The 14,517-nt window shown below is 52.3% G+C and overlaps 1 protein-coding gene across 1 annotated transcript; it reads left to right on the top strand.

The window, feature by feature from the left end:
* The first annotated feature begins 3,069 nt into the window (after positions 1 to 3,069).
* Syt2 (synaptotagmin II) lies at positions 3,070 to 13,340 on the top strand. Its single transcript, XM_013017367.1, has 8 exons — positions 3,070 to 3,259; positions 4,707 to 4,873; positions 6,154 to 6,273; positions 6,569 to 6,736; positions 7,049 to 7,216; positions 8,349 to 8,466; positions 9,609 to 9,742; positions 12,187 to 13,340. The coding sequence occupies exons 1-8, from the start codon at positions 3,070 to 3,072 to the stop codon at positions 12,391 to 12,393; spliced, it is 1,272 nt and encodes a 423-aa protein (XP_012872821.1). The 3' UTR covers positions 12,394 to 13,340.
* The last annotated feature ends 1,177 nt before the right edge of the window (positions 13,341 to 14,517 follow it).

Genomic DNA, 14,517 nt, shown 5'->3' with positions numbered 1-14,517 from the left:
TTCTAGTGGACTGGACTATAGACATTCCCTCAAGGGCTAAGAGTATAAACCTCACAACTGACAACATTGGAGCAAATCTTGATGACCTTGGGTGCTGTAATGGTTTCCTCCATACTGCACCAAAAGCATCAACAAAAACCAAAGCGATAGGCCAAGTGGATGCCATTAAATGAAAAACCTTGGTGTTTCAAAGGACATCATCAAACAATATTGGAAAGATAAGCCTGGAATTAAAGCATGTTCTTGCAAATCATGTGTCTGACACCTTCTGTGTCCCTGTGGGGTTGGTGTGTGGCCGTCCCTGGGCTGGTGTGTCCAGGGGATGGGAGTCTGTCCAGCTGTCACTCTGCCCCAGGTCTAACAAGGAACTGGTGTCTAGAATAGATAAAGAACTCTTACAACTCAATAATTTAAAAATTGATTAAAAACGTGTGGCAGAGGAATTGAATTGGTATGTCTTAAGTGGCTAAGAAGCACATAAAAGGGTGCTTGTCTTATTAGTCAGCAGGGAAATGCAGATCAGAAGCAGCAAGAGATGCGGCTGGACAGCTTTCCGGGGCCGAGACATGAGCACTGAAACTTCCTATCTTGCAGGTAGAAGCCCAAATTCACCCCTGTGCAGGTGGCCAAATCAAAAATGTGCCCTATTCGGTACATGGGGCTTGAACTCTGGGCCTGGGTGCTGTCGCCCAGTTCTTCAGCTCAAGGGTAGCATGCTACCACTTGAGCCACAGCGCCACTTCCAGTTTTCTGGTGGTTAATTGGAGATAAGAGTCTCATGGAATTTCCTGCTCAGGCTAGCTTTGAACTGTGATCCTCAGATCTCAGCCTTCTGAGTAGCTAGGATTACGGACGTGAGCTATCAGTACCTGGTTTACAATGGAATATTATTATGGCAATAAAAACCAAGGGCAAGCCGACATATGCCATGACCAAGATAAACCTTTGAAGCACACTGAATAGAAGGAGGCCATTATGAAGACTGCCTTTATATGAAGTGTTTTATGAATGCCTGTAGATGAAATGTTTACAACAAGCAATTCTGCAGAGACAAGAAGAAGATTCTGACTGCCGAGCTGGGCGGAGGCGGGAAGGGGGAGGGATTGCTAATGGGTTCAGGGTTTCCATTTAGGATGGTGAAAAGATCCTAAAATTAGATTGTGGTACTATTGCACAACTAGGAATGCACTAAAAGCCACTGAAATGTGTGCTTTAAATGAGTAAATGACACAGTTGATGAATTGCATCTCAATAAAGTGTGTTTTTAAGAAGAGGAGTTGCAGGGCGCACTCATTCTTTATTTTAAAACAAGCTAGGGATGGAGACTATTTTACACTGGCTCATCAGAAGAGTTTACTAAAGGCTCGTCGGTGAGCGCACAGGTGCTCAGTGCATTGTGCTTAAGGCTGGGCTATCTCCATGGGGCTGAGGGGCCCTCAGGTTCTTACAGGAAGGACTGGACTTCAGAGTCTCTAGAACTGTCCTTCAGAGGCCCACTGAGTACACTGTAGATTTAGCTTAATCCTCACAAACCACGAGGAAAGGCTGGTGCTTTTCTTTGAAACTCTTGTGCAGTGTGTATTATGCTGTGTCCCATTTCTGTGATATTTTAATTAAAAAGTACACACTGTGTGTGTGTGTGTGTGTGTGTGTGTGTGAATTTGTGTGTGTGTGTGTGTGTGTGTGTGTGTGAATTGTGGGGCTTGAACTTTGGGCTTGGGCGCTGTCCCTCAGCTCTTCAGCTCAAGGTGAGCGCTCTACCACTTGAGCCACAGCGCCACTTCTGGCTTTCTGGTGGTTTATTGGAGATAAGAGTCTTGTGGACTTTCCTGTCCAGGCTGGCTTTGAACTGTGATCCTCAGATCTTAGCCTCCTTAGTAGCTAGGATTTACAGGCATGAGCCACAGGTGCCCGGCTCTATAAATTGTCATTAAGGATAACTTGGCCAGGCACTGGTGGCTCACACCTGTAATCCTAGGTGCTCAGGAGGCTAAGATCTAAGGATCACAGTTCAAAACCAGCCCAAACAGAAGTCTGTGAGACCCCTTGTCCCCAATTAACCACCAAAAATCTGGAGGTGGACTATGGATCAGGTAGTAAAGTGCCAGCCTTAAGCAACAAAGCTATGGGAGAGCTTTGAGACCCTGAGTTCAAGTCCCAGTACTGGCAAACACACACCTGACACACACACACACACACACACACACACACATACACACACACGCACACACACAAAACCATCACCACCACAAAACAAAACAAACAAACAAAAAATATGGCATGGTATGATTTCAACATGTAAAACAGAAAAATCTTGACAAAAATTGTGCCGGACGCTGACCTTAGATCTCTGGACACCGTTGTCTCTCTCCTTCTGTCTTCCAAGAGCTGTCTACAATAATCGTAGATTCCTTTTATCACAGGTGACCCCCGGGCCGTTGGTGTAGTCCTTGCGTGGGGGTGGGGGTGGGGGAGAAGCTGTGGATCTGGGCACTGTCTCCGAAAGGAAGAGCTAACGTAACCCTGAGCCAGCGTCGTGGGGGACACAGAAGACAGAGAAGGAGCTGGGGAAGAGCCCTTGAGGGCAGCAGCAGGAAGAGGCCTGGGGTGACCAGAGTCCGGGGTCATGGGAACTGGCAGACAGTGTGGAGGGCGAGCCTAAACACGCAGGCCTCAGGGAAAGTCCTGCTCCCTCTGAGTTGTCGCGAGGTGACGTCTAAAGGGATGTAAAGGAGATGACCAGCCCACAGGGCCTGCGGTCAGCCAAAGGCCATCAGACAGGAAGCTTGGATTAAATGAGATGCTGCAAGGAGATTATGCTTCACAGCCCTGAAATGATATGCACTAGCTTTTTTCTTTCTTTCTTTACAGCGATGGGGATGGAACCCAGGGCCTTGTGGGTGCCAGACAGGTTGGGAACTTACTGATGACAAGACCTGGATCCCCCTAGGTAGCTTTAGCTTTAGAGAGTGTTGCCCCTGTCCTTTGGGCAAGGCCTTTTGCGTTGAGACCTCTGGGGTGCTCACCGGTCCCCTTCCCCTGTCCTTTCCAGCCATCCCCTCTGCCACCATGAGGAACATCTTCAAGAGGAACCAGGAGCCCATGGTGGCTCCCGCCACCACCACGGCCACAATGCCAGTCGCACCCGCACCGGGACCTGCAGACAACTCCACGGAGAGCGGGGGTGCGGGGGAGAGCAAGGAGGACGTGTTCGCCCAGCTGAAGGAGAAGCTCTTCAATGAGATCAACAGGATCCCCTGTGAGGGGCCTTGGTGCAGGGAGTGGGCACGGGCAGAGCCTGGGTGGGGGACCGGGGGGGGGGGGGAGGAGACACACTGGCCTGAGCTCTTCCCTAATGCTTGTGTCTTAGTTTGGATCCTTTAGGGAAGGAGTAGACAAACAGGGCGAGAACAAACGAGGCAAAGTAATTTGTAGGGGTTGCACGCAAGGCCTTGCGCTTGCTTGGTAGGCGCTCTACCACTTGAGTCATACCTCTGGTCCCTTTTTGCTTTGGTTATTTTCTTTGTACAGACTTGCCAGGGCTGTGATCTGCCTGTTTGTGCTTCCCTGTGATTCTGGGGATGACAGGTGTGTGCCACTCTACCCAGCCGTTTGTTGAGATGGAGTTTCACAAACTTCTTTTTGCCTCGGCTATCCTTGAGCCGTGATCTCCCAATCTCTACCTCTCAAGTAGCTAGGTCTAGAGGATTGAACCTGCCTGGATGGGGTTGTGTTTTTGTACCTCAGTCTCCTGGGGTGGGGTGGGGGGAGTCGTTCTTTCAAAAAAAACTACCAAAAGATGAAAACAAAAGGTTATGAAATAGAAATAATTGTTCAAGTTTACAGTTACATTTCAAACCTAATTTGTCTTGGAATATAGAAAACAAAAGCCTGCTGCGCTTGGAATTCCTGGTAGAGGGCTGCCTGTGGAGGAGACCCCAGGGGTCTGGCTGATGGAAGGCAGCCACACTGAGGGGAGCAGGCGGAGGTGGAGGCGAGGGGGTGGGTGGGGAGGGGGCTGGGAGCACTTGAATGACTCAGAGCCCAGCCCTCCAGGTGGATGAGACCTGAAGAAGCCTCTGTGTGGTTTGCCTCAAGACCAGGCTGGAGGACTGGGGATCAGGAGCAAGGGGCTTTGGGGATGTACAAATGTGCGACGGACCATGCCATCTTACGGATCTGCAAGGATCCAATTAGTCCACAGTGACTCACACCTGAAATCCTAGCTACTTAGGAGGCTGAGATCCGAGGATCAGGGTTCAAAGATAGCCTGGGCCGGAAAGTCCATGAAACTCTTATCGCCAATCAAAGACCCAAAAGCCAAGAGGAGAGATGTGGCTGAAGTGGTAGCCTTGAGCCAAAAAGCTAAAATAGGAGAGTGCACATGCGCGCACACATACACACACACACACACACACAGGGTCTAATAGATCCAAACAGGTATTCTTCCATACAAACTCCTGGCTTGCACCTCTTAGTAGGCTAAGGAGACAGCAGGGTATTCAAGAAAAGCATCCACACCTTACATGGTGCGTGGTGCGGACTCAGAATCCTATGACTGCGGATTTGGATACTCATAGATAAGCAGTTAAGGAATGTGGCGCCGGGGCTGGGAGGGTGCTCAGTCCTGACCCAGTTTTCCCCAGGCCGTGGGGTGGGGGCCTGCGGGCACAGGGTGCTGACCGTGGGGACCCTCTGTGTGGCAGTGCCTCCCTGGGCGCTCATCGCCATCGCCGTGGTCGCCGGCCTCCTGCTGCTCACCTGCTGCTTCTGCATCTGCAAGAAATGCTGCTGCAAGAAGAAGAAGAACAAGAAGGAGAAGGGCAAAGGCATGAAGAACGCCATGAACATGAAAGACATGAAAGGGGGTCAGGTAGGATGTGGTGTGGGCCTGGGCGGGGGTCGCTGAGAGGGGCAGCAAAGGACTTCCTGGCTGCTGCAGCCAAGCCTGGAGCTGCCCTTCCTTCAGAGTTGCTGGCCCCTCCTTCCCGGCTGCTCTGGGCCTCAGGCCCGTCAGCCAGTGGGCAGAGCACCATTCGTGTGCTGGTGTGAATGCTTCCTGATGAATTGTGGAAGGACACGGTGCATTGAGTCCTAAGGATGCTGTTGGAGGGCAATGTTGGGCAGAGAGATGACCACTACCACTCCTGGGAAAGCACCATTATTGCGTATCCCTGAGATTTCCCTGGGGAACGAGACTGTAGGACCCAGGGGCATCTGGTAGGAGGGATGCAGCTGGCATCAGAGGGGACTTGGATGAGGCCGGAAGAAGGTTCTGAGGTGCCACACGGGGCCCAGCAGAGCCTGTCACTTACCCTACGCTTGCTTATTCGCTCACGTCTTTTGGCGTTGGTCACCTTCAAGAGGTCTTGATATACCAAAGGCATGCCTCAGCCATGCCGCTCTTGTCTCATATAACAAAGTCTATGTAGGAGTGACAGGGAGGAATCTCAAGGAATCCTTATAGAGAATAGCAGAAAAGGGCTCATCTGAAGAAGTTGGCTCATCTGAAGAAGTTGGCTTATCTGAAGAAGTTGGTCAGGGCTTGTGATAGCCTGTGAGTGTGTGCATATGTGTACATGTGTGTGCATGTGCGTGCAGTGCGCCTGTGTGCACCATGTACGTGTGTATGTGCATGCGTGTGCATGTGTGTGTGTGTGTGTGTGTGTGTGAATGTGTTTTCCAAGATGACCTGGCGCTAGCCCAGCCTGATCTCACAGCCACATGGCTGTGACTTCAAGGATTGGTTTGAGCTGTAGGGTTTTCTTATATTTTTCTCCCTTCTTTGTCCACCTCTGGATCCACCCTGCTCTGGGCTGCCTGGACTGTACTACTGGTAAGTCTTGCCCAGGATGAGTGGGGTCTGCCACACCCAGGATGTGTGGGAGAGCACTGGGTGGGGACTTATGGGGGAAGTGGGTACCCTGCCTCAAGTAGCTGCAGGGCATGAGGTACCTGGTACCTGGCCTTGTAACACCAAGACGGAGCACGGGTGGGGATCTGCCCGGGTGCTGATGGGCAGCAGAGCCCAGGGATGGGTTGTGTCTCCTCCTCATCTGCACACCTGGCTGGGAGTCAAGGTCTAGCTGTTGCATTGCCTTTGTGCTGAAGCAGACCTTGAGCTTGCTTCTTTCCTCCCCGCAGCCCCTCCAGGATGACGATGATGCAGAGACAGGCCTGACGGAGGGAGAAGGGGAAGGAGAAGAAGAGAAGGAGCCAGAGAACCTGGGCAAACTGCAGTTCTCCCTGGACTATGACTTCCAGGCCAACCAGGTATGTGTGGCTGTGCTGAGGGAACAGAGTGGCAGGGTGGGGGCTGGGGGGATTCTGCATTGGTGGGTGGGCATGGCTTCTCTGTATGACGTGGGGCAGGGTAGGAGCCACAGGACCGTATCCGCTCAGTCATTGGCTCTGGCCTGGCCCCCCACCTGATGTGGGGAGAGCAGAACAGGTTCATGTGGCTGTGAACCCTCCCACTCCCGGCAGCCCCCTCTGGGCTGGGCATGGTGGGATCCAGAACTGGGGCCTGGAGCGGTCTGGAGACACGAGCCCCTCCCTCTCTCCACAGCTCACCGTGGGCGTCCTGCAGGCCGCGGAGCTCCCCGCCCTGGACATGGGGGGCACCTCGGACCCTTATGTCAAAGTCTTCCTCCTCCCAGACAAGAAGAAGAAGTACGAGACCAAAGTCCACCGCAAGACGCTGAACCCCGCCTTCAACGAGACCTTCACCTTCAAGGTGATGCGGCTGGAAGGGGGACATTCTCCCTGTCCCGAATTCTGCAGCTTCCCCTCTCCCCCCCCCCCCCCGGTCCTTAGGCATGGCTGGGGCCTGGGGCTCGATGTGGGCGTGTGTGTCAGGTCGCGCCACCCTCTGTGGAGGGGGACGGCGACCTCTCCCATCTCACTCTGCTTACCCAAATCTGTGCAGACTTCTCAGGGACACTGAGCTGGATGGAGGAGAGGCCCCAGCTTAGGCTCCTGCCCACAGCACCCCCCCAGAGGTGTGTGAATCACTCCGGTCCTTTCTGACCCAGCTTGTACCCCGCAGGTGCCATATCAGGAACTGGGGGGCAAAACCCTGGTGATGGCCATCTATGACTTTGACCGCTTCTCCAAGCATGACATTATTGGCGAAGTGAAGGTGCCCATGAACACCGTGGACCTCGGCCAGCCCATTGAGGAGTGGCGAGACCTGCAAGGCGGGGAGAAGGAGGAGGTGAGAGCCCAGGAGGCGTGGCCCCGCGGGAGGCGTGGCCCCGCGGGAGGCGTGGCCCCGCGGGAGGCGTGGCCCCGCGGCCCAGAGGGAGGCGTGGCCCCGCGGGAGGCGTGGCCCAGAGGGAGGCGCGGCCCCGCTGGAGGCGCGGCCCCGCGGGAGGCCCGGGTGCTGCCCTTGGGTCTATGATGGGAAGAGCGCGGGCTCTGGAGTCATCTCCACACTGCTGGCTGCTGACCCTGGCCCAGTCACTCAAACTCTGTTTAGATTCTTCTTACACATGGAAAGTGCTTGCTGCTGTGTCTGGTGTTTGGTAGACACCAACTAAATAAGGTTCTGCTCTCACCCAGTGCCAGTGACTCACAACTCCATGCCTCAGTTTACCTACCTGGGTAAACTGGTGGTAAACATCTTTGAGGCTAAAGGCTGCTTAGCTTGGGGACTTGTCTTTCCAGCAACTGCTACAGTGTTGGTTCATCACTAGTTTTGTGTGTGTGTGTGTGTGTGATTGGCTGGACTCTCAGATTAGGCTATCCCTGAGTTGTGATGTTGGCAGGTATCTTGGAATCGGGATCCCTGACATCCTGCCCCCAGTGCCAGATTTCTGTGTGCCTTGGATGAATCCCCCTCCTGCCTGGGGCCTCAGTTTCTGCTTGGTTACAAAGAAACCTTGCCTTGTCTACACCAGAGAGTTGCAGTGACTAAAGAAAGAACACTTTGAAAGTCCCCCGGCCAACTCACCCACAGTCTGGAGTGGGGAGTGGGCAGCAGGGAGCCACACGAGGGTGTTCGTGGAGGTTTTGTCTCCCTGGGCTCTTGGAAACCAACATTTGGTTCCATTCAGGCTCCTCATGTCCTTCCCAGCCAACCTGGGCCTGGACTAGGGCTTGAGCAAACCCCATAACTGCTGGACCTGCGAGGTCTTGCTGCCCCCTCCCCCATCGGCCTCCTCCAGCCGTGACTGGGAACTGCAGTGCGAGGCCTCAAGGTCAGGTGCTGCAGGACCTTTTCAACCACCAGAGCGAGAGGGTTGGTGGTTGACGTTAGGGGCTGGTCTTAGCAAGATGGGGTCAGCCATGCTTCAGAGACTGGGACGGCTGAGATGACCTGGGTCCCCCTTTTTCTCCCTGGTCAGCCAGAGAAGCTGGGAGACATCTGCACCTCCCTGCGCTACGTGCCCACGGCTGGCAAGCTCACTGTCTGCATCCTGGAGGCCAAGAACCTGAAGAAGATGGACGTGGGTGGCCTTTCAGGTACTGCAGAGCATCTGACTGCCAGTAGGTGGCACCAGCGAGCCAGTCACTGAGTCCTGAGCCCTAGAGTGCACACACCCCGGCCAGGAGGAAAACTTCCCCCCAGAGACCTGCTGGATCTGGCTTCTGAGCCCTTGATCCCTCAGCCCTGCTTTCTCCAGGGGTGCTCTGTTCCCACCCCGAGTTATCTTTCCAGTGCTTTCTTTGTGGCCCCCAAGGAGAGGATCAGATAGATACTATCCCCCAAATGAGTTCATAATGACTTTGGATCTCACTTCTCCTGGAAGTGTAAGACGTGGGCAGGGCTCAGGCCAGAGCGGCCCACGCTGCCTTCCCACCTCACTGGGAACATTTTTGTAAGAGGGGCTGTAGGTGCTGTGTCTTCTGTGGAAGGGGACTCCACGTGTGGGGGCCTCCTGTGTTTCGGATTTCCTGACATGAATGGGGCTGGCCCACGGCAGAGGGCGCTGGTGGGCGAAGCCTGCTGCATGCCGTCTGGGTCTTCTCAGGGAAACGGCTCTGGCCTCGTTTCAGACCTAGTGTGTGATCTTGGGTCCATCGTTTCCCTTCTTTGACCCCAGTTTCTTTTCTTATTTTTTGGTGCTGGTCTTGGGGCTTGAACTCAGGGTCTGGGCACAGTCCCTGAGCTTCTTTTGCTCAAGCCTAGCACTCTACCACTTGAGCCACAAGGCCACTTCTGGCTTTTTCTGTGTATGTGGTACTGAGGAATCAAACCCAGGGCTTCATGCATGCTAGGCAAGCACTCTACCACTGAGCCACAGTCCCAGCCCTCACCCCAGTTTCTCATCTGCAGATAGGATGGGGCTGGGCCGGGGTCAGCAGAGGTATGACCGGCCTAGCACAGGCATTACCTGCCAGTGCTCACACACTGTCTCACACAGGCCATTCTTAGATCCAACTTAGTGCTCTAGGGAGCCACGACTGACCCTCAGAGCTGGTCCTGGGGGTGAAGCCTTGGCTGCCATGTACTCCCCTCTGTGTCTAATAGACTTCCTGTCCTGTGCCCGGGGCTTCCTAAGGGTCTGGCCTCGGAGTGGAGACTCAGGTCCCATGAGGCTCTGGGTGTGCGGGAGGCCAGGCAGGGGCTAAGGGGCTTCTGGGATGGGACTTTCTGTACACAGACCCCTACGTGAAGATCCACCTGATGCAGAATGGCAAGAGGCTCAAGAAGAAGAAGACGACGGTGAAGAAGAAGACCTTGAACCCCTACTTCAACGAGTCCTTCAGCTTTGAGATCCCCTTTGAGCAGATTCAGGTACCCAAGCTCTGCAGGCCTTAGGCCAAGTTCACAGGGGAGGGGAGCCCTATTGTACACTCTTCAGAGGAGCCCCGATCATGAGGGAAGACTGGGTCCCATAATGCTTCACGGGGCCTCTTTCCCGGGACTCTTGTGAAGGGTCTGCCTTTTCTGAGAAGTTGGGAGTGACTAAGGAGAAAATGGCCTCCCTCCATCTCCCCATCAGTCCTGCCTTGGCCATCCCTTGCCCATTTCCCCTGCTCCCTCGGTCTGCTCCCTTGCCCGCTTCTGAGCCCTTCTCTTCATTCCTGTCTTGTCCCTCAACAAATCCCACTGATCTCCTTGTTCTCACCTCTAAATAGCTCTCTAGTCCTGCACCACGTTCCCTCCCCCACTGTCTTGGTTTGGGTCCTTAACACCTTCCCAGATTTCCTAGCAACTGACTTCTTCCCCGTATCATGGCTCTTCCTCCTCCAGTGATGCTAACACCCCGATCCCAGCTTTCTCTCTCTCAAACAGAGATAATACTGTGACTTGAACCCAAGGTATTCTCACTTAGCTTTTTTTTTTTTTTTGCCACAGGTAGTACTCTATCACTTGAGCCATGCCTCCAGCCTGGCATTTTACTGGATAATTGGACATGGAGTCTCACAGAGTTCCTCAATGTTTGTCAGGCAAACATTGATCTTCTCCGTCTCAGCTTCCTGAGTAGCTAGGATTATAGTCATAAGCTACTCTTCTCAGATTTGCTACTCCTTTGGAAAGTCTTCAAGCCAGGTCTCTATAGGTGGTTCACACCTATAATCTCAGCTATTTGGGAGGTAGAGTTTGAGAAGATGGAGGCTTGGAGTCAGTATGTGTGTTAGGGAGACCTCATCTCAACCAACAAGCTTGGGTGTGGTGGTGTGAGCCAGAGATTCAGCTACATGGGAGGCATTGGTAGGAAGATAGACATCCAAGCTGGCTTGGTCAAATACACAAAATCCACAGGGTGCTGGTGGCTCACGCCTGTAATCCTGACTACTCAGGAGGCTGAGATCTGAGGAACACAGTTCAAAGTCAGCCTGGGCAGGACAGTCTGTGAGACATTAATCTCCAGAAAACCAAAAGTGAAGCTGGCTCAAAGGGGGTAGAGTGCTAGCCTTGAGCAGCAGAGCTCAGGGACAGCGCCCAGCCCTGAATTCAAACCCCATCACCCACAGAAACAAAAAAGCCCACAAACTCCAGAAGATCCCACCTGGAAATAAAAAGCAAAAAGGACTGGAGGTATGGTGTAAGTGGTAGAGTGACTGCCTAGCAAGTTAGGGGCTGAGTTGAAATCCCAGTACCTTGCCCTAACAAAAAACAAAGCAAAAAAGAAAAACAACAACAAAAAAGAAAGCAAGAAAGAAGAGAAAAACTCTCCAGGAGCCGCTTACCCAAGGGTAAAATACAAATTCCTTCTCTGAGCCCAGCCCTACTTAATCTTACTTCTACCATGACTCCTGCTTCTCCTCTTAGCCGCTCTGAAGTGCCAGTGTTTCTCTGTAGCCAATGTACTTGTGCCCCTACCCAGATTACTCCTCTCCCCTTCGTGCCAGTACTGGGGCTTGCATGCAAAGTCTTGTGCACTTGTCTGGCTTTTTCTTTTTCTTTTTTTTTGCCAGTCCTGGGCTTGAACTCAGTGCCTGGGCACTGTTCCTGAGCCTCTTTGTGCTCAAGGCTAGTGCTCTACCACTTGAGCTACAGCACCACTTCTGGTTTTCTGGTGGTTAATTGGAGATAGGAGTTTCATGGACTTTCCTGCCCGGGCTGGCTTTGAACAACGATCCTCAGATCTCAGCCTCCTGAGCAGCTAGGATTACAGGCATGAGCCACTGGTGCCCGGCTCTCACCGACTTTTCTGGCTTCAAACTGTGATCCTCAGATCTCAGCTTCCTGAGTTGCAAAGATCACAGGCGTGAGCCATTGGCCCAGGTTACTCTTTGCTCGTCTTCTTCTTTTTTCCCTCCTCCAAGAGAAATCCTCGGCCTCATGGCCTCCTTCGAACGTCACCTTCTCTGCAAAGTCACCCCGAGTGGCTGCACAGGGCTAACACCATGGCTTTGGGTACCGAGGGGTCACCTCCCTGGCATAACCTTCACCCCTTGGTATAGATTTTAACATGTGTCTGCTGACTTCATGGAGGTAAAGTTCATCTGCTTATGTCTCCCCCAAAGCCTTATACAGTGCTAGAGAACTACTGTGGGTAGACACGGGTTCCCTCCAAAAGGTGTGGCCTTCATCCTCACATAAATTCAGATCTTGTTAGATGGAAGCCAAGAAGCCTTTCCTTTCCCCTCCCTTCTCCCCTTCCTTTCCCCCCTCTTTTCCCTCTCCTCCCTGTCCTGTCACTGGGAGCTCGGTTGATGGAGGAGGGAGCTTTGATAAGGGAATCCTCGTGTTCCCCTCCCCAAAGCCTCCTTCCTTTGCTTTCCTCACAGAAAGTCCAGGTCGTGGTCACCGTGCTGGACTATGACAAGCTGGGCAAGAACGAAGCCATTGGCAAGATCTTTGTGGGAAGCAACGCCACGGGCACAGAGCTTCGGCACTGGTCTGACATGCTGGCCAACCCCCGGAGACCCATTGCCCAGTGGCACTCGCTTAAGCCCGAGGAGGAAGTGGACGCGCTGCTGGGCAAGAACAAGTAGGCAGCAGCCTGGGAGCTCACTCTTCACGGACACTGACAAGATCCAGAGCTATCAATACCTCAGTTACGCAACCTTAGAGGTGTTTGTTTTTTCTTTCTTTCTTTCTTCATTTGTTTGTGGTGTATCTGTTTTTCCTTCCTTTTTCTCTTTTTAAAGACCAACTTCCCTTTGATGGCTGCTGAGGAGAGTCCCCTGAGAGGTGAAAAGAGAAGCCTGGCTCTGTTCATCCTCCCTAGAGCTGCCCTTGCTGAGTGCTCTGTCAGCTTCCTCTCCCTCTTTTCAAAGCATCACTTAGGCCTCGCCTACAGCGAGGCCCTCTACTGGCAGAAAGTGGTAGCACTTCCTGTTTTCTTGCAAGTTCTGGACCAACAAAATGGTAGCACTTCCTTTTCCCAGACAGCAAAGGCAGCACAGTGGCCAGTGGCATATTACGTGTGTGCGCATGTTTCTGCATTTCTAGAATGAGCCATGGACAGTGAAGCTGTGTGGGAAAGATTTCAGGCACTAACTGGAGATCTGTCCATTAGGCTCAAAATCCTAGGCAAATGTCAGAAGTTCTCGTGGTCCTTGTGAGTGGCTGTTTGGGAGGCAGCAAGATGGAGGACTGCCTGTATCCAGAACTAGGACCAAATCTCTGATATCATCATAGACTTCCTCCAATCAGTCTTGGTTTCCCCAGCAGTGGGGTTTCTGGGACATTTATGGAAATAAAGTACTCACTAGCATTGCCAGACTTTAACAGGGATGACGAGTCCCAGGATCTTACCCTTGTTGACAACAAATATCCAACTATGACGAAACAGAAGTTCCCAAAATTAAACTCCAGGTTCTTCACCTCATCCAGCGGGAAACACAGCAGCGCGCTCCCTCTCCAGAATTCACGCAATGCAGTCCATTTGCATTTATTCTTCATCAAGCTCTTGCTTCTGTTTCTCTGTTCATTTAAGTAGAACAACACTGTTGGAAGGCATGTCATCTGTGCAGAGCCAGAGAACTTTATTTATTTTTTGTCGGTCGTGGGGCTTGAACTCTGGGCCTGGGCGCTGTCCTTCAGCTCTTCAGCTCAAGGCGAGCGCTCTACCACTTGAGCTACAGCGCCACTTCCGGTTTTCTGGTGGTTTATTGGAGATAGGAGTCTCACGGTCTCTTCTGCCCGGGCTGGCTTTGAACTGTGATCCTCAGATCTCAGCCTCCTGAGTAGCTAGGATTACAGGCGTGAGCCACCAGTGCCGGGCTCAGAGCCAGAGAACTTTTAAAATGACGGATTAAATCTTCTCAGTTCCTCTGAGGTCCAGATAAGAACAGTGTGATAAAAAGGGAGGATGGATAGATGGTAGAGATTTTCTGGGATAAAGGTAGATGGGAGCACTGAAATTCCCCCCAACTCCTATTTCTTGCTCTCTGGATCCTCTGCTCTCCATAAGCCCTCCTCTGTGGGCAGATGGATAGCTGGAGTACCCTAGGGAGACCTGTCATTCATTAGAGACTTATCTCTATGAATGCCAAGAAATGAAGGCCATTCATTCCAAATGGGTGGTAGAGGAGATGTGCCAGGGTTTCTACCCCATGCTCAGTTGTGTCCCATTCTCTATTTGCCTTTTGTCCCCAGCATTGATCTTAAAAAAAAAAAGCCATATATATGTTAGTAAAAGTTTGCACTGAGTCCCCTTCCAAACGTTCAGCCTGGGCAAGAGAGTCAGGCCCCCATGTGGCCAGAGACCAACCCTACTTGTCTCCCTTCCTTGGTATCTCTCTTCCATCCTGAAAGCCCTCAGGCCACAGAAAACTCACAGCTTCTTTGGAAGCCTGGGAATCCCTCTCTTTGCCAGTTAAAAAAAAGAAAAGGTAGTGCTTCCTGTCCTGCCCCACTTGGGCCTCTTTGGCTTCCTGTAGGCAAGATAGCTGGATGATGTTGGAGAGCGTCAGGACCTTGAGATATAGATAGGTGTAGATAGGTGCAGTGTCTTTTTATTTTAATGAAGGAGCAGGAATGACCTGGTTTTATTTTGCTTTAATTTTTGCTCAAATGGGAAATGAGAGGACCCCTCCACCAGAAACAAACTGACAAGCAAGGCTTCCCATACGTCTTTCCCCCCACCACTTCATTTTGGTCGGTTGTGGGGC

The sequence above is a fragment of the Dipodomys ordii genome, unplaced genomic scaffold (genome assembly GCF_000151885.1).
Source record: "Dipodomys ordii isolate 6190 unplaced genomic scaffold, Dord_2.0 Scaffold35, whole genome shotgun sequence".
NCBI classification, from domain to species: Eukaryota; Metazoa; Chordata; class Mammalia; order Rodentia; family Heteromyidae; genus Dipodomys; species Dipodomys ordii.
This window is presented reverse-complemented; position numbering and strand designations above follow the sequence as displayed.

Coding starts and splice junctions, on each gene's coding strand:
- Syt2 (XM_013017367.1), top strand. CDS start 3,070: ATGAGGAACATCTTCAAGAGGAACCAGGAGCCCATGGTGGCTCCCGCC. Junction 7,217..8,348: donor AAGGCGGGGAGAAGGAGGAG/GTGAGAGCCCAG, acceptor CTCCCTGGTCAG/CCAGAGAAGCTGGGAGACAT. Junction 8,467..9,608: donor GGACGTGGGTGGCCTTTCAG/GTACTGCAGAGC, acceptor TTCTGTACACAG/ACCCCTACGTGAAGATCCAC.